This window comes from Corella eumyota, chromosome 4, assembly GCF_963082875.1.
Source record: "Corella eumyota chromosome 4, kaCorEumy4.1, whole genome shotgun sequence".
NCBI classification, from domain to species: Eukaryota; Metazoa; Chordata; class Ascidiacea; order Phlebobranchia; family Corellidae; genus Corella; species Corella eumyota.
Genome location: NC_137493.1, coordinates 8994419 through 9013606, shown reverse-complemented (window position 1 = coordinate 9013606; position 19188 = coordinate 8994419). Strand labels below are relative to the sequence as shown.

The 19188-nt window shown below is 29.8% G+C and overlaps 3 protein-coding genes across 4 annotated transcripts; 2 read left to right on the top strand and 1 right to left on the bottom strand.

The window, feature by feature from the left end:
• The first annotated feature begins 68 nt into the window (after positions 1 to 68).
• Positions 69 to 6593, top strand: LOC145749473 (uncharacterized). 2 transcript variants are annotated; one of them, XM_082565245.1, is made up of 16 exons: positions 69 to 340; positions 452 to 655; positions 873 to 947; positions 1153 to 1256; positions 1392 to 1539; positions 2005 to 2087; positions 2223 to 2343; positions 2649 to 2825; positions 3257 to 3418; positions 4046 to 4150; positions 4256 to 4344; positions 4484 to 4654; positions 4740 to 4872; positions 4947 to 5147; positions 5225 to 5349; positions 5436 to 6593. In XM_082565245.1, exons 1-16 carry the CDS (start codon positions 337 to 339, stop codon positions 5625 to 5627), a joined length of 2094 nt encoding a protein of 697 aa, XP_082421371.1. In that variant the 5' UTR covers positions 69 to 336; the 3' UTR covers positions 5628 to 6593. The 2 variants fall into 2 exon arrangements, with proteins under 2 accessions (XP_082421371.1, XP_082421370.1); XM_082565244.1 differs by having other exon boundaries at positions 5222 to 5349.
• Positions 6345 to 9200, bottom strand: LOC145749474 (uncharacterized). Its single transcript, XM_082565246.1, has 4 exons — positions 8398 to 9200; positions 7919 to 8243; positions 7551 to 7745; positions 6345 to 7086 (listed from the first exon to the last, which is right to left on the bottom strand). Exons 1-4 carry the CDS (start codon positions 8620 to 8622, stop codon positions 6854 to 6856), a joined length of 978 nt encoding a protein of 325 aa, XP_082421372.1. The 5' UTR covers positions 8623 to 9200; the 3' UTR covers positions 6345 to 6853.
• A 3370-nt stretch (positions 9201 to 12570) lies between these two features.
• Positions 12571 to 19094, top strand: LOC145751382 (guanine nucleotide-binding protein subunit beta-1-like). Its single transcript, XM_082567515.1, has 9 exons — positions 12571 to 12875; positions 12980 to 13018; positions 13322 to 13428; positions 13591 to 13654; positions 13893 to 14055; positions 14136 to 14202; positions 14756 to 14957; positions 15161 to 15377; positions 16090 to 19094. The coding sequence occupies exons 1-9, from the start codon at positions 12804 to 12806 to the stop codon at positions 16194 to 16196; spliced, it is 1038 nt and encodes a 345-aa protein (XP_082423641.1). The 5' UTR covers positions 12571 to 12803; the 3' UTR covers positions 16197 to 19094.
• The last annotated feature ends 94 nt before the right edge of the window (positions 19095 to 19188 follow it).

The following is a 19188-nucleotide window of genomic DNA, read 5'->3' as shown; positions in this document are numbered from 1 at the left end:
GTCTGAAAAAGTGTCGGGTGTCTGGTTTTAGTACATCCCCAAATATTCGACGTCAATTTCATGTTATAGATTGGCCTTTATGCGGTTGTAATGATCATTTTGCGGTTATATTAACTATGTAGGGTAAAATACGTTTTTGATTTACTGGTAAGCAGGCAGGTAATGAAGGAAATGCCTAAAACCTTTCAACTTAAAAACTACTAAATTTAGGTTATTTGTTCCGAAAAAATCTTAATTGATATTTAATTGCTAGCTTATTTTGATTTGGCAATGAGTTTATAATATTACAACTTTGTTAAACAATTTTTTTATTTTTCGTGAAGCACAACATATTTTATGAGTAAGTTACAAACTAACATTAACGTTTTAGAAAATGTTTAATTTTTTTTTTTTTACTACAATCAAAAACACTCTTTACAATACAAATTTAAATAAAATTTTTTTTTTTTAGTTAGCACTCATTCTTCAAAAAATTCTGGTATGTTTAATCGGAGGCATAAGGGTGTCATCCAGACTTCCATCATATTAATTCTAATCGTTGCGGTTGGGTATGGGTTTTATTTATATAACATTTTGCAAGTTAAGTTAAAGCACATGGACGTTAAGGAGCAAAGATATCTCAACCAACATCAATCCTTATCTTCCCAATTACAAGGTTAATAAATTGAAATTAGTTAGAAAATGATGATGATGTTTCAATTAGTAGTCTTACAATCTTAGTTATAGTGACCTCTGTAATCGATATGTATTATGTATGAATGTAGTTATATTTTATTCAAAGGCCTTTAAAATTTAAAAAAATTGCCATTAGTGGTGCGCAGGTAAATGTTAGTTAATAGTGGGCAAATTTTTGTTAAATCATATTTTTATAGTTGTCTATGCTGAAAGGTCAAGACTGGAAGGTTCCTTTCAAAAGGAAAAAAATGATCATCAAAATACTAAATTAGGTAATGTAGTTTTACAGGAAATCATTTTTGTTAAGTTCAATATTTTGATAAACAATGTAAAAACAAAGATGATTGTTATGTTACAAAAAAAATAGTAGCCTATACTGTTTTGATACCATTATTTAAATTTTTATGAAATGTTAAACTGTAAAATGCAAATTGTTTTTTATTGGTTCGTAAATGTAATTTTTAAATTTTATTCTAGAATTAGAAAGTGTTAAGGAATCGCATGAAAATTTAATGATTGACAGGGAAAAAGAACACAAGAAGAAATATTCAAATTTAGAACAAGAATTAGTCTCTTCCCAGGTTTGTGACATATTAATAACAAATTTTTTATTTGCTAATTCTTTTCGGTAAATTAACAATTAACTTTTTTTTGCTTAGTTTTTGTTTTATTAGTGCACCTTTTCAATAAACAGCCTAAATGTTTTTTTTTTTAAGAATGAGCTTGATGGCTTAAAGATAGATTTTAGCAACCAGAAAGCAAAACACGAAGAAGTGATCAATGAATTACACTCACAACTGGGTCTGTTACGAGATGAAGCTTCCAATACACAAGAACTTGGTGATGTTCTACAACAAAAGAAAAGTAATTTTTAAATATTTTTTCTTTTTTACATATATTGTAACAAAGAACAATTTTTTGCTAAAGCCATACTGAAATGTTTTTTTATGTGTTAGAACTTTAAGTTTAATACCAGCAGCTTGATGTAGTGGTAAGAACACTTGCTACGCTACACATGAGGTCGTGGGTTTAATCCTCACTGAGCTCATGCTGTAGCGCCCTTAAGTAAGGCGCTATAAACGGTACGAACTCCTGCTAAGCCACCACCTTATCAGCAGCATAATTATCAAGCAATTATGATCTTCTATAATATCCTAAACTGCCACAGGCAACTTAAGACTGGGTTGGAGTAACTAATGTTACTCTATGTTTAAGTCGCGCATTTGACTTTTCCACATCGAGGATAAAGATATATACAAAAAAAAAGTTGTATATATAAAATGTTAATAACCTTTCAATCTTTTAAAATCTGCATTTTTATGAATTCAGATGAAATTATAAAATTAGAGGAAAACTTTAAGGAAGCTAAAGAATTTCAGGCAATTTTAAACCTGGATCTACAAAAAGCTAAGGTACTAAATGTGGTGTTTTTTATTAATTCTTAAATTAGCTCAAAAACTTAACTCCATCTAATGCTGTGTATTTTGTTTTGTTAGTTTTTTAAGTTGGATTTGTCGACGGTTTGTAAAAAGTTTTAATTTTTTTAGACTGAAGTGGAAAATTACAACAACCTGAAATCAATATTAAAAGAAGTTGGGGTGGACGTTTTAAAAATTGATCATCCCAAATTAGAGAACTTGTCAGCACAGAATAGAATGGATTTATTTGGTTAATATAAATTTTTAAGCCAATGAAAAATTAAATAATGGTTTTTTTATGTTTAATTTTTTTTGTTAATATATTTTACAAACAGTTTCATTTTAAATATTTTATGTTAAGTGCACTTCATGCAGTTCTTAAATATCAAGTGGTGAAAGTATTAAATTTAAAATGACTTGAGTAGTTAATTACCTTGAAACCAAATTGAAAATCAGGCATTTTATTCTTAAAAAAACTTTAAAAAAGTTAATGTACCAGCCAAAAGTTTAATAACTTTAGTTATTTTGTAAAGTAAATTGATTAATATTATAAAGCTCATTTTGGTGGAAGTCAAAAACATGCTGAAATTCTGGAAAGTAATCGCAATCAGCTTCAAAAAGAGAAGGTTGACAGAGAGGCTGCTATTTTAAGACAAGAAGAACAAAAAAAACAGCAACTTGCTCTCAAACAAAACCAACAAAATCCAAATATTGTGGAGTCTCCAGAATTAAGTAAGGGATATTTAAGACTGTTATTCTCTGGATAAATTTAAAATTAAACATGTAGTGTATGTTATTTTGCTCAAGTCTTTAATTTCAAGGTGTAAATCCTTTATAGCAAAATTAAAATAAAATATTTTCATTTGTTAATTTATGTGGACTGCATTTACCTATTAGTTGTGAGCCTAGCCGCTCATAATTGGTATGTAGGTTTGTGGTCTATATTTACTTCTTTCACTGTAAATAAGTATATGAGCAGCCAACCAAATCTGTTTTATATCTGCCACATTGGCAACAATTTTAAACAGTTACATTACAGACAATAAGACGAAAAACAGTGGTTACCACACCTTAATACATCATTTATTTATCATAAAAGATTTTAAATTAAAAATTATGTATGGGTATTCATATTCATTGTATTATTTTTTGTTTTTTTTTAGATAGTTGCAATCTTCCCGTGGATGTGGGTTCGTGTAACTCCCAATTTTCTCGATTTTACTTCAACCCAGTTGCTTCAACGTGCCAACAATTTACCTTTACTGGTTGTGGTGGAAATATGAATAACTTTGCTACCTATCAGGAGTGCTTTGATAAGTGCAACAGTAAGTCTTTTAAAGTTTTATTTTTACCATTTTTTAAATATTTGTGGTGTATTTTGTTCTGGGATTTTTGAATGAATTTTGCCCGATTTTTTTTTGTGTGTTTTGGAATTGTATTTGTTTTAAAGATTGTAAAAAATTTATCTATTTTTGTGTTATTTTAATAACTTACTAAAACAATATTTTAGTAATTTGTGGTTGGCCACATTTTGCCTTTTCAATGCAATTTTGGCATCACTTGTACTCGAAAAAGAGAATTAGTGAAGGCGGTAGAGTACAAGTAATCTCGTTTTTGCATTGGTTTTATTTATTTTGTAAAATGTAAAGGTATTTTGGCTTTTAAAACCTTTTTTTGTTAACAAAAAAGCTTTAATTTAATCTTGTGGCTTTGTATAACCTTGAGTTAAGTTATAATGGTAAAACTAAAAATTCTTGTAAACCACTTTATATGTAAGTAGTGCAACTGGATTTACCTGTTTTACAATCTTACTTTTCTTTTAAACAATAAAAAGTTTGATACTTTTTGTCATATATTTTTGTAACAACACAAGATCATAGATAATATTTAAGTTCATTTTTTACAATAAACTCTAAACTTGGAAAATTTGGAATTTTTTTATTTTTTCTAAGTTGGTGAAAAGAAGGAAGTTCAACAACAAGTCAACAATCCAAATCAAGATTTAAATTTACAAAATATTCCCATTCAAAATAACCTAGAGGATAATCATATAAATGGTAGGCTACAAAGTTGTCACCTAATATTGAAATGTTCTTTTCATATCTTAGAATTTTTTTTAACAATATTAATTATGCGTAAAAATTTACTGTTGTACTTTTTAGATATAACAAACATTAAAAATGTTGAGGATACAAACGAATTCGAAAACACTAAAAGAGGTCCTGAAAATGATTTAAACATAAACAGTGAGGTAAAATATATTATCTTGAATACAATTTGCAGTTAATTTTAATTTGAAACTGTGACAATAAAATCTTATCATTAACAATTTGTGGCAAGTTGAAAAAATATTAAAACAAATAAAACAATTTTTTTTTGTATATTTTTAGGTGTTTGGAGATAATCACAATATTGACAACTCCAAAGTAAACGCTGTCCAACAACAAGAAAGTATTGCAAGATTGGCTGAAGAAAAAGCAAAAATAGAATTACAACAGCAACAACAACAACATTTGGAGCCACAAGAGCAACCAAAACAAGAACAACAGCATGACTCTGTAGTAAGATTTTTGTACAGTTAATACTTAATCTTTTATGTGTTCATTTTGTCTTTTTTCTATCTTCTTAATTTTCAATTTGATTTAGGTAAAAGATTTGGATATTGCTCAAATTCAAGAAAAGTTTTTGAAAAATCAAAAAGAAATTAAGAAAATTGATGAAGCCCAATTTGACAATATGGATAAATTAATGCAACAAAAGAAGGAGAAAAAAGATGATGGTGGGAAATTAATTTAGATTAACTAAAACTTGTTTATTTTAGTAACAAATCTTAAAAAAGTTTAAATTTTTTAGGATTTATTGAAGGAGAGCTCCAGGGAGATCCAGAAGGGGAAGATGAAAACATGGAGGAAGATCATATAGAAGGTGAAGAAGAAGAGGTTGATCCTAATGATGATCTCAATGAAGAGGAAGATTTGGGTGAGGATCTAGGAGGAGATGATGGGATCTTGCAGGATGGAGATGATGCTTTTGATAATGGGAATGATTTTGAAGGTAAAAAAAGCAAAAAATTTCCATATAACTTTTTTGGACATTTTAATGTATTTCTTTTTCTAATTTAAAAAAAGAAGAAGATCAAGGTAACTTGAATAAACCTCCAGCAGCAAAAATTGCTGGGGAGGATGATCTTCCAGTCCTGGATGCTCCTTTTAACAATCAAAATGAGGAGGAAAAAGAAAACGAAAAATATGACAATGTATGTTATATTTATTTTAGCAACTTATAAAAAAAAGAGAAAAAATTTAGATTTTTGTTAAATTTTTTTTGTTTATAATATTATAGAACTATGATAAGAACAACAATGGAGAAGAGGAAGATGATTACAATGAGGAAGATAAAGATGAGGAGGAAAGATACAAGGCAGAGGAAACAATGGACGATCCCTTCGATAACAACAATGAAGACAACAACGAGGATTTCAATGGGAACAATGAAAATTTTAATAAAAAGAAGCAAAGAATGAGGGAAATGTGATTTTTTGGCAAAAAATTTAAAAGTTTGGTTAGTATGCATTTTTTATTCAGTTTTACTAAAAATGGCAGTTGTCATATTATTTAGGGTTGAAATGGTTTTCAAAATCAACATTTCCCTAAATTATTTTTTGTTTTTTTTTACTGATTGTTTAACTTTACCTATATATTTCACCTTTCAGTAGAAACAAGCTTTTTTTTATTTATCAGATTGGTAATCAAATCTTTATTTATATATATTTAAGATTTTCATTACAACAATGTAAAAAGTGCCCAGTTTGTTAAGTTGACATTTGTAGTGCTAGTCATTTGTAAATCAACATATATTGTTTATCTTTATGGTTGTTTTGATATTTTTTGTAAAAATTTGTTGAAACAGAAAGTTATTACACCGTGGTTATTTATTTTGGTTAAAAAATACTGCAGTTTTTTTAATATTTTTGCAGTTTAAAATTGCACCAATTTTACACTGTGCATTTATTGGTGCCTAACCTATTTTTAATTGTTATAGAAATTACGGAAAAACAATTTGCTTGATAGATTATAATTTTATTTTATTTCAAGTGCATAAAAATTTTAAATTTTGTTATTATAATTTTTATTTAGACCTGATTGTATTTATGTGAAATTGTGTTTTTTCTACTGATAAAATGCAGACCAAATACCCACTGTACACATATTAAAATTACATTATTAGTTTAGATAAAAACCCCAACTTGCACTATTTAGGTTTTATTTTTTTTAGTATAATTGTGTTGAAGATATGATCATGCCATTTAATATAAACAAGTAACAATTTTTTTAAGTTTTTGGTTTTGAAGTTAGATATTTAAATTAAAAGCTTTTTATATTTTTAGTGCTAGTTTTTTGTTTTATTTAATGCTTTATGAAATTGATTTTTTATGAACGCTACCCTAGACTTTACATTATTACCCGCTATAATATTTAAAGGAATAAAAAATTATAAATATCATAATTTTGTATTAATTAAAAGAAGTACACATAGAAAGTCGACAGTTATATATCAAACAAAAACAATCAAAGTAATTGTAATGCTATTTCTTTCTTTTTAGACGTTTAAAAGAGTCTATATCGTTTTTGGCACTAAATATTGATATATTTTATAAGGACAAATTATAATTACAGTCTATATATTCACAGTGCATTTTCTGTCCTGATTTTCAAAGGAAACTTAAAATTATTGCACAATCAAATTTTAGGCTACATTTTTTACTTCTTTTTTTTCTTCTTCTTGGCGCTCCCCTTTTTTCCTTTTTTGCCCTTTTTCTTTTTCTTCTTGTCTTTCGGTGGCTCGTCTGGAAGTTCAAAGGTCAGATGGTCGTTTTCACCTGGTAGCTGTATTGCATGGCCGTTTCTTTTTTTGCCGACGTCTAACGCAGAAGCCATACCACTAAAGTTAAGGCTACTTCCACTATTATAACTAGATGCTTGAACCCCAGTTGCTATAACAACAAAAAGGTCATAAAAAATATAGGTATGCATATTTTTAGCGAAAAAGGGTGATTATTTTGCTAAAATTGGTAACACTTTAGCACCGTTCTCGAATGTTCTATTGTTATTTGCGCATGGCTTGCAAAAAACTAACAAGCCGTAAAAAAGCCAAAAAATTATTAAAATCTTATTAAAAATAACTGCACCTGAAAGTTAATATTTTAAAGAAATAATCGCGTGAATTAATCCCTTATTGGAGGGTATATTGAAAAAAAACTGCTATTATTGGATTAAAGCGTTCTTTTTTTGGCTAAAATAAATGAATTATAAAATAGGTTGCCTAATATGCCTAATTGTGTGTGTTTTTAAAAAAAAAATTTTAAATCTAAATTAAAAGGCGTAAAGTACATGTACTATGAAGCGTATTTTAAATTGAATCGAATAACACGTTTTTAATTTTTTTAGAATCAATTACCCCTGGTCACATGAGTAGCCAAAATGTCTTCTAATCTCGAGCAGACGACCATTTGTTCTTCGGTCAAGTTGAAACTTACATACAGGGACACGGCGACCAGGGGAATTTCGGTCAATTCAGAGGCGCACTGCAAAAACTTTTGGCCCAGATTAAGGAGGGTACGGACCAAGCACAGCCACATTACGTATTTCATTCCTGAAATTTAATCAAGCGGTAACGTAATTTTCCGATTACAACAAAAGAAAAAAATGGGGGAAAACGAGATTAAAAATCCCCGGATCTTGTATGCTAAAAAATTTTAAAACGTAGTTTTTGAAATTTTACCTCAGTTTCAAAAGTTTATTTAATTAGGGTGTTCAAAAGTTTACCAGGGTGATTTTGGTCGACCCCTTTGGGGTTTAGCGCCCCAATGTCGAATGTGGAACCCACGAAGCCCTTCCAATATTGGAGGTGGTTTAATATTCCTTCTAATGGTTCCAGTTTTCCTTTTTTGATCGATTTGTAAAAGTCTCTGGCGATGAGGTTTAGCGCCCTCATGCGAGCGATTAAATCGATGTATTTTCGAATTTTATTACATTCGCCAAAATATCTTCGCGTGGCCAGGATTTCAGATCTTTCCTTAAGTTTCTTGTAAGTGTTTGCGGCCACTTTTGATTCCTTTTCATCTAACCGTTGGGCTTTTTCTAGTGCCTCCTATGCATATGTTAATATTAAAATTTTGGATTAAAGATAAACAAGCTTGGTAGGTTTTTTTCAAGTGGATGGTTACACCAATACAACTTATTATTTACATTCGCATATATGTAATACGGGAAAGTTTTTTGTGCCTAATTTAAATATATTTTACCTTGAACTGTTCGAATTCTTCCTTTTCCCAGCTTGCATATTTTGTTGTCACAATACTTATGTGTCGCAACAAAAAATCAACAAACACTTTCCATTTTTCTTTCTTTTTCTTGAGGGATTTCTCGGCCTTGTCTAATTTTTTTTGTTCGGCAGGTGACAGCGAACTTTTATCTGGTTCTGTGTCAATTATTCCAAAGTTTTCGCTTGTTCTAGTGTCTAGTTCCATGGTTACTAGTAACGCAGTTTACATCACATTGTAACCGTAAAGCAGCTTAGATTGAGTTTTGAACCCTTTAAAACGCAAAAATTTTAGCTAACAATTTGCTAATAGTTACTTATCGACGTTTTAGCAGAGTTAACTGGGTTAAGATGGTCTTGGATTCTATCTAAATCTGATATTTTACCTTAAAATATACAACTTTGCCTGATAAAATGTTTAATTTCTATCTGGTTTAGGCAAAAGTACACTTGTCACATATTTTGCTTAGCAACAGCCATATATAAATGCGCAACGTAAAGATGAATTGTTTACTCAGCTAACAATAGGTGAGCTCAGGTCTATACAAAAATTGTTACGAGTTACGAAAACATTTAGAAGTTTTGGTAAGCTAGTATAGCAACCTAGACTTTAAAGTGACATAAGTTAAACTGATTTTGTGGTGAATCTAATAGCACTTTGACTAACTAACGACTCCTATATCGCTTTGTTTTTCTAGCCTCCTTAGGTTTATATAAATGTAGTTAATCTAAGCGAATACACCACGCTCTGTACCAAGCGATATATCAATTCAAGACCTATGTCACTAATATAGAACTATAGGTCAAAAAGGTCGCGCAGTCAATTTTGAACATACCGAAACCGATATCATATAACTTTTCAATAAGATTTAATTATGTAACTTAATATAGGTAAGCATAGGGTTGTATGCCAGCGATGCACAGTATTAGGGTTGATTATATGTTTCTTTTGTTCTACTTGTGAATTACATTTTATAACGCGAGGTGTAACTTTAAAACAATTTATGCCAAAAATGATTTGAAGGTTTGATAATTAATTACCTCAACTATATATATAAATCTAAAGGCGTTTTGTAACTGTTGCTAATGTTTTTTTCTTTTAATGCTTCCAAAGTTGCGTAAAACTAAATAAAATAATTTTTGAAAAAGGAATCCAATATATTTTTCTGTTCTATTTTTGACAATTTTGTTTGCTAGGTTTACACGCCATCTAAATTAATTATCTATTACAGTTAATGGTACTTTTTAACTAAATCCCAATATTTTTTGGCTATTCAGTCCAGTGGAAAGCATTGAGCACGCGATTTACACACAATACTGTTAGGCTCATTCTAAAGTAGGTTGTTGCTCTATTTAAAGTCTCTTAAGTGCTTGGCTAATGCCTTGGAAAATACCAACTTTCACCGAAAGTACTCGACGTGTGAACTATTTAATTAATTACAACCGTTAACAACCGCAAAAAAATAATTATGACATATCAGAAAAAATAACTTAAAATCCGTTTTACACATATATATTTAAATGCTACTAAACAACTTGTAAAAAGCGTTTTACAATTTATCGTTTTGTATAAAATTATATTTGTGACGTGTTTAAGCATCGTTTTTCGTTACGTAACATTATATTTTTTTATAAATTGACCATAAACGTTTTGGTATTAAATAAGAATAAGTTATCTAAGCTGTTTAGTCAAGATGGACAAAACATATCAGTATGTAATAAAGTTAAAAACGTGCAAACTATCACGAACCTTAGATTAGTAAACCGTGTCACTGCGTCACAATGGCTGTGGAAAAGTTCGCAACGTCATGTTTAAAAAGCGAAAAATAATCTTATTTTTACGCGTATTAAAAAATATTGATCATAATTTTTAGGTTTATGTAAAAATTCTGTCCCGAAATTATTCAGCGTTTTACTAATTTAGTGGTGTAATTACGAATCCAAGTCATTGATGATAGTCATTTTTTTACCCAAATTCGGTTGTCTATTTATAGAATTTTTATTGACTGCGCAACTAAAATAGAAGCAAGTTTATCCGCATTTTTTTAATTTTAATTTTTAACAAATAGCATAAAAGTTGAAGCTAGAATAATAAAATATTATATATTTTATTAATATGTAAATAAATTATGGAGTAATTTTTTGCCTCCATTTTCTTAATATAGTTATATAACTTTTTAAAGTCTTGTAGATTATGCGATTCGATATTTAAACAAAGTTTAATATTTTTTGAATGTTATATAAATTTTTATCTTTTAGTTAATATGCTTAAAGTTAATTTTCTTGTAAAAAGTTTATTATTTCAATTTCAAAAAATTATTTTTTTTATTGATTTCTTTCCATCGATTGGTTCGTTGTGTACATCCGGGATAGTTTGTGGCCGGGGCGTTGGCTAAAGGAAAATACTAAAAAATGAAAATATAATCAAAGAATTATAAAACGCTCGCCAGAAAATACAGAAATAAAGTGCTTGCATCGCTTTTAACAGCAATAAAGTGTGATTGTTTAGGAAAAAGAACGTTCAATAATGTTTGTTTAAGTAAAAATGTATGTGTAGTTGATAGTTTTTTGTCACAATGGACGTTGTAAATCGAACAATCAAGTCTAAATTCAATTGCAATTTTGTCTTTCATTTTGTTAGGCTGTAGACTGGCTAGCGGTCGCGATTTATTGTTTTGCATGTAAAAGTTGGACGCCGGAATAGTTTAATTTTTGTACAAAGAACTAGTTTATAAATAAATTTGGCAAATAAAATTTTATAAAACGGCAGATATTAACAAATTTATAGCTTTTATGTGCCACATTTTAGACTTTTTATTGTAGTCAAATAGTTAACAAAATATGACCAAATATGGCAAATTTGCAACAAATAGATGATTATAAATGTTGGTTTAAAATTAATATTATTAACAGTATGTTATAAAATGATAGGCTTTTGTTGTTGCAAGGCAGTTTATTGTTAAATAAAGAAATAGTAAGACTATCTATAAACATTCTAAAAGTTTAATAGGCTACATTACTTTTCACAAATTCACTTGTTACTTTAGTAAGTAAAAGTAAATGGGCATTTTACCTTGAAGTTTGTTTGGCTAACTTTAAACTGTTAAAAATAGTCTTATTTAATTGCATTTTATAAGTAAAATAAGAAATTTATTTTGTATATGTTTTTTTATAAAAAGTTACATTTTAACCATTTTAGCATTATATAAAACAATTTTTGATTACTAAAAGGTGCCTGTGAGTCAATGATCTATATTCCCATTTATCTATATTTTTAAAACTGCTTGTTTTAATAAATCTTTTAATATGCTTGTAATTTGGCACATAGTTATGGGTTAAGTCAATATATTTTGCAGTAAATCTTATTTTGATGATAACTTAATGATTTATTTTTATTCATTTTTAAACATTTTTGTGAAATGTCAGCAAAATAACATATTCTAAACGTTAAAGCTTACCAAGATTTTAAATTAGTTTTGTGTTTTTATTATATATACTCTCACATTCTAAAAAACAATGTTAATTTGTTAAATTTAAAACATTTATATAAACTAGTTTATACGTTTTGTTAAAATGTTAAGAAAAGTTGTTATTTTGTGTAAGCTGCATCTTTATTAATATTTTTGTTTTTTAATTTATTAAAATTTTGCAAATGTATAAATCTGTAGATTTATTTAATTTTAATTGTTACAAGTAATATATTATTTAACTAATTTGGATGTTGTGATAATGCCACGCCTAGTAGTTTTAAGAATTGAGATTTTTAAAACATCTGTAAATTTTTAGCATAATTTTGTAGAATCAAAAGAAAAATGGATTTTTATTGTTTTATTTTCAAATTTGTTTGTAAGAATTTGTTTTCAAATAACAAGCTGTAATGTGTGTGGGCTTGCAACAATGGTGAAATGGTCTGTGTCATGCAAATCATTATTGTATTAATTTAAACTTTGTTATTTAAAAGTACATGCATAATATGTTTACAACATATGTGTTTACTTGATAAAACAAAATTTTGATTTTAATGTATCGGAAAATTATTGAAGTACTGGTATTAGTTGACTATGATTTGAATTAATGATGAAATTTTGAAAGCTAGTTTTATTTGAAAATAATGTATATATATATATATCATTAGATTACAAAAATTTACAGCACATTCTTGCATATAGATTCGAATAAGTTTTTATAAGGTTTCTGCCACGCAGTGATATATTTTATGGACAATTGATCACAACTAAAGGCTTAAAGAATCTTAACAAAACCAGGCCCAATCAAGATTTTTTAGCCCAGAGTCAAAGAGAAATTAAACATTGGTGTTAAAAATTAGTCGGAAATAAAAGTACTGTGTCTGTTTTAATAAGGCACCGAACTTGAAAAAAATTATAAAAAATGGCAAACAATTCGCAACAACATGTTGACCATCTTCGAAATGAAGCTGAAACAATTAAAAAAGAAATTAGGGTGGGTTCATTTGGCTGATTTTTAAGAAATATGTGTATGGACTAAAATAATAGTTTATAGGTTGCAGTAAATACTTTTATTAATTATTGTTTTAACTTTTGTAGAACAAACGAGAAGCACTTCGTGATAGTTCACTTATGGAGGTAAGACATATTTATTTGTTTTTTTAATGTCTTCTTTCTCTCTTTAAGCTGTAATAATTTATCCATAAAAATAATCATTACAACATATGGTTCAAACTGACTAAGATAAACCTTGCTTTTAATTCCCAGAAATCAGTTTTAGATGGATTGAATTGACATTGAAAAAGCTTACTTATTTTTCTTAATAATAATACAAATTGTATTTAAATGGGTCAATGTATTTAAATGGGTCAAGGATACCATAATTAAGTTTAATTTTTTAAGTTATTTTGGCCATGTTTAATAATTAAAGTATTTTTGTAGGTTGCGCAACATGTAGACCCAATCGGTCGTGTTCAAATGAGAACAAGAAGGACCCTGCGTGGTCATTTAGCCAAAATATATGCCATGCATTGGGGCACAGATTCAAGGTAAAGAAAATGTCCAAAAGAAATCAATTCTACTACAACACATTTCATGTCAAATAATCATCATGACTACTTACTAACTGTTCAGTAGCCTAGGGCCATGATTTAGTGTTTTGTAAAGCAAAAGACAAACAAATAAGTAATACTGTCCTACTTTCTTTTTAGACATATAGTTAGTGCCTCACAAGATGGAAAATTAATTTTATGGGACTCCTACACTACTAATAAGGTCAGCATGTTTGCTACTTCCTTTCTTAGCATTTAACAAGAATTGTTATCTTAGCGAACATACAATTTATCTTGTCAATGATTAAACTGTAAAAATTAAATTTGTTTAAACAGTGTTAGTGTTTGTAAGGCATTGTATGTTATATATTGAATTATACATATGTAAATACCAATTTTTTCTACATTATATTTTAACCCTATGTGCTTTCGATTGTGAAAATTTTATATATTTGATTTAGGTTCATGCTATTCCACTTCGTTCAAGTTGGGTCATGACATGCGCATATGCTCCTTCTGGCAGCTTTGTAGCATGTGGTGGCCTTGATAATATTTGTTCCATTTACAGTTTAACAACTAGGGAAGGCAATGTTAGGGTTTCTAGAGAATTGAACGGCCATACTGGTAAGATATTAACCTTTTAATGCCCAAGTTTAAAAAAATATGTTGCGTTTTATTAAGTTTCTATGTTTTTTTACTTTTAGGATATCTTTCTTGCTGTCGATTTTTGGATGATACACGAATTGTTACAAGTTCTGGCGACATGACATGGTAAATATAATTAACTTACTTAATTACTCTTACTTAAAACAAAAATTGATTTTGTGAATGTGTCGTACACCTTCTGTTTCAAAATTAAATAACCATTAAAGTGAAAGTAGATGTTCATTTGCCCCTAATTATTGGTTAAGTAGTCTTGATATTTGGATTTTAGAAGGCCAGTATTTATGTTGAGTAGTTGATGTTTTTCTATTATCCCTTCATCTCACCTGCTTACCTCTATCTAATAATAGTTTTCTTGTTTCATTTGGTGGCATACAGCCAATGTGCTGCTGTCTAGTTGTTAATTATTTATAAGAGCTTTGCTTATGTTGTATTGATCATTATTGGCACAAGCCCATTCTGCCTAGAAGTCAGTGCTTATGTCCTTTTTTAAGAATTACATAACAGATTTTCATGTATAATAATATTTTTGAAAATTTGGTTTTGTGGTGCTTCTTAACCATAAACCCTATTACAAACAAACTTGCTTGAATAAATAAACATGATAATTGATTTTAGACTTTAATAGAAATTATATTTTTCATATTTTGTACATTTTTAGTGCTTTATGGGATATTGAAACTGGAATGCAAACAACAGCTTTTACTGGCCACACTGGTGATGTAATGTCTTTGTCTGTCACTGACGACAAAAATACTTTTATTTCTGGCGCTTGTGATGCCACAGCCAAACTTTGGGACTTGAGAGATGGCATGTGCCGCCAAACATTTAGCGGCCATGAATCGGACATCAACGCTGTCACGGTAAAATTACAAATTAAGTTTCTAATTAGCAGGAAATTGGTCCTACTCTTTGCCCTTAATTTTTTTTTAGAGCTTAAACCCAATTTTTAGTAAACAACGGAATGACTTGTACTATTTATATTTTTGGTTAGCAGTCTATTATTAGACCTTACTATTTTGTTTTTACTACAACACAGTTATAATAGGCCTACTATTATTTTCAGATGTTCCCCAACAACAATGCTTTCGGAACTGGCTCTGATGATGCCACTTGTCGTTTGTTTGATATACGTTCTGACCAAGAACTAATGGTTTACAGCAATGACAACATTGCTTGTGGTATTACAAGTGTTGCATTTAGCAGAAGTGGAAGACTGTTTTTCGCAGGATATGATGATTTTAATTGCAATATTTGGGACTCTATGAAGGGTGATAGAGCAGGTATGTTTACTTAAAAATACTAATTTTTTGAGTTAAAGTTTAAAAAAGACTTGTTGTTAAAATTATTACCCAGTTTTGTGAAGAAAAGTATGTCTTAAAGGCTGCAATTATATTTGGTCATTGTCAAAAAGCGGGTGTGTCTCTAATAAAAATTCTATAAAGTTTGCTTTAAATTAAGTCTGTTATAAAGCTAGGTGGGTTAGCACTAAAGGTATCGATCATATTACTAAGCTAATGACTAAGTGATGTAACTACCTCGTTTCCTGTTTGCACAGTTCCTATACTTTGATCAACTCTATTACTCCGTTATAATTACTGATTACAGTTTGTGTTACATCGCTAAGTTATTACAATTGGAAGCCAATTTGCATTATTCTCTGTTGAATGTTCAGTAAAATTATGTGTTGAATATTTACTTAATAATGTATAAATCGATAGTTTTTATTATTCTAATAGTGTTGTGGTTTTTTGTGAAGGTTAATACGGTCTCCTCTGTGGTTCCACAGCCAAAATATTTTCTTAAAAATGAAAAAAATATATACAAACAAACATTAAATAGATTGTTACAAAAATGTTAACTTTATTTAAATTGATTGTCTTGTCAGCAATCAAACTAACCAATAAGTGTATTATGTTATATATTCAAAATATTACACTTCAGTTGTTTTAAATGTTCTTTTATTAAAATAAAATTAATTGTTTCTTTTTGCAGGGGTTTTGGCTGGTCATGACAATCGAGTGAGCTGTTTAGGCATCACTGTTGACGGAATGGCTGTTGCTACTGGCTCATGGGACTCCTTTTTAAAGGTTTGGAATTAACGGCGAGGCAGTCGATCGTACACTGCCTTCTACTCTGTTGTCGTACGCTCGCCGGCGAGACAATTAAACGCATGAACACAAATATAAATAGAGAACCGGGGAGTCGCAGATCTGCGAAAATAATCTCTCCTTTAGAACTCCAAAAATTTGTTAAATTGTTCTTGTTTTTCTCCAATTGCAGTGGAACATACAGACAGAGCCGAACTTGATACGTGTCTGAGTTGTATTTGTGTTTGTAAGTATTTTAAAAAGTCTGGATGCTATTTTTCCAATCAATTTTTATTCAGGGGAGCTGAATCATACGTTCCTGTTATTAGAACATTTTAATTATTTTTGTCAAGTTTTTTTCTTGTAATTATGTTTAAAATAATAATTTTTTATAAATTGACGATTAGTTGCTCTATCATGTTTTGTTGAAGCCAGTAACTAATCAGCTCCTTTTTTGTTTTCTTATCCACCGGCTTTGTATTCAAATGAAATTAAATGTGTTAACCACCTAAAAACTTTTGTTTTGCCACGCAACAAATTTTCCTGTAACGAAAGTTGTCTTTGGCAATCAATAATTTCGTTTAGATTATTATCTATTAGTTTTTTCAATATTATGTGAATTTTGTTTGTTGCTGTTTATCATTTTTTTATTATTTTGTTTGCTACAAGTCTACTATTATTATTATATTATTACTATTATTCTAACCTTAACAAAACAGCAGCGATCTGGGGCGTTCAATCAATTAGTATGTTATGTACATTGCCGTTTGGGCTATCGACGCCAGTGTCACCGTTTTATCCTTCCGCCCTATGCTGTCGATTTATCATTACTCACAGGTTAAAACCCACCCCAGCGTATTCACGCTCGTCCGTAATACTCTCTCTTTTGTCTGTAAGTTGTAGTTGCTGCTATAGCCATGTGCCATTGCGCATTTAATATGGAAAATACAAACCTTTGAAATTTTAAAGCGATTAGTAATTTTTGTCACATACATTTCGAAAAAAAGGACCTTGTAATAAAGTGCAATAATTTTCCATACGGGCCGTTTATTTAAATACAAAACCCCAGGCCTGTTGTTAATTCAGTTTTGTGTGTTTTTCCCTTTCTTTTTTTTGTTCTGTCTCGTATGTTGTACATGTTAAAAATACTTCATTTGCGCGTATCGAACGCGCTCATGAGAAACCCTTTTTTTCCAGATTTGCTGTCGCTTCTTATAATATGCATGATCGAAAATAATTTACCAACTTTAACGAAATTTTTTTGTTTTAATACTGATCGTTACAATCTGCATGATCACACAAACCAATGTGTATTATTCGATTAATTTAATATTTTTTCCAAATGCTTTTAACCAATGTTCATGTTTATGAGTAGTTTTAATATGCGGGCGCTGTTGTTTCTTGTATTGGATTTTTGTTGTGAATAATATAACATTACACAGACTCCAAAACATCCAATTGACTTTTTTATAGCCTGATAGACTAATAGAAAACCTTTTTTCAACGCAGACAAGGAGCAGCAGGGCCTGCTTATAATCTAAGCATGTTTTAAAAAGTAATTTTTATACGCTTTTAATTAATCTTCATTTATGTATGTTTTTTGCCTCGAAATGTTATAATTGTTGCTGCAAAGGTTTCGCCTTTGCAACAAATGTACATCTGTTAAACCCCATCATACATAATCGTTTGTTTAAGCAAATTTGTGTTCGCAGAGTTTATTTCCAAATTCGCATGTGAGTATTGATCGAGCGAATATACTCCATATAAGACGTTTTGATAAATGAAAGTACAATGCTTACGTTGCGTTATTGATTTGCAATTTCTTACGAAAACGTATCGACCATTTGTCGCCTCTTCGTTGCTATATCATCGTGTGAGCGCCATTCTCTGCAAGACCCTTTGTCTTGCTGTGCTGTTATTATTATAATTACGAATGACGTAGTGCGATTCAATGGCAGTCTTGAGAATCACGGCAACTATTCGTTTTGCTAGCGTTTTGCAGATTTTTTTGCCCTTTTTAATTAATCTCTTAATCAGGAGTTGTAATTTTAACCCCTATATTTATATTTTTAATCCCCCGTCATATTTTTGTTGCGTTTTGGCAACCCCACACTTTATCAAAAACGTATTTTTAGGTTTTGCCTCGCATATTGCGAACGAAACTTTGTTTCCGCCCACACTGAACCTGCTATATTGGGAAATGTTTAACCTACCGCGCATGTGTTTTTTATACTATTTATTCGATTTTTTTTTTCAGTCTAAATTCGACGTTTTTGCGTGTAGTTAAATTTTTGCCAGATTGTTATATCTTTTAACTTCTAACAGGAAACAGCTTTGTTTCCGACGTAATTACAGGCTTTATGTCTTTACCGCAGTGTAGTTGCCAAAATGGCAGTATTGTGTGAATTATGTCGTAGTTAAAACGCGAATAAGGTCGCGTATGTTTGAAGGCGTTTGTGTCACTGTGGCATAGCTTTATCGATGGTTTTGGTCAATAAATAACATTATCGCAGTGCTTCATTCTACATTCCTTGGTATCGATTGATTTTAACGTGCGTATATAGGCCAACACGCGCAACCCAGCAGTCCAACGACGCGACGGGTATTGCATCATATTAGGCCTGGAAAATTATGTCGCGACGTCGCATTAAATTCGCTTGTTTTTATTTTGCCCATTTTTTCAATGATGACGCATTTCGTTATTTTACGTTTTTTGGGTTTATCCTTATTATTGTAACAGGTCGCTCGCCCTTAATATTATAATCGCTTTGTTTTTTGCTCATGTTGTTGTACATAATGTTTGTTACTGGCGTTGTTTTTAAATCGTAAGCAAGCCCGAATCAATGGTAAAAGTGGCGTCGTTCTAGTGAGACCTCCATGTTATCAAAAATACCACATTTGTCTTAAAGTGGTGAGTTAGGTATATGTATTTTAATGTGAACTTGTCTATCACTAAATAAAATATAAAGAAATGCAAACAGTTGTGTGTACCTTTATTTAATAA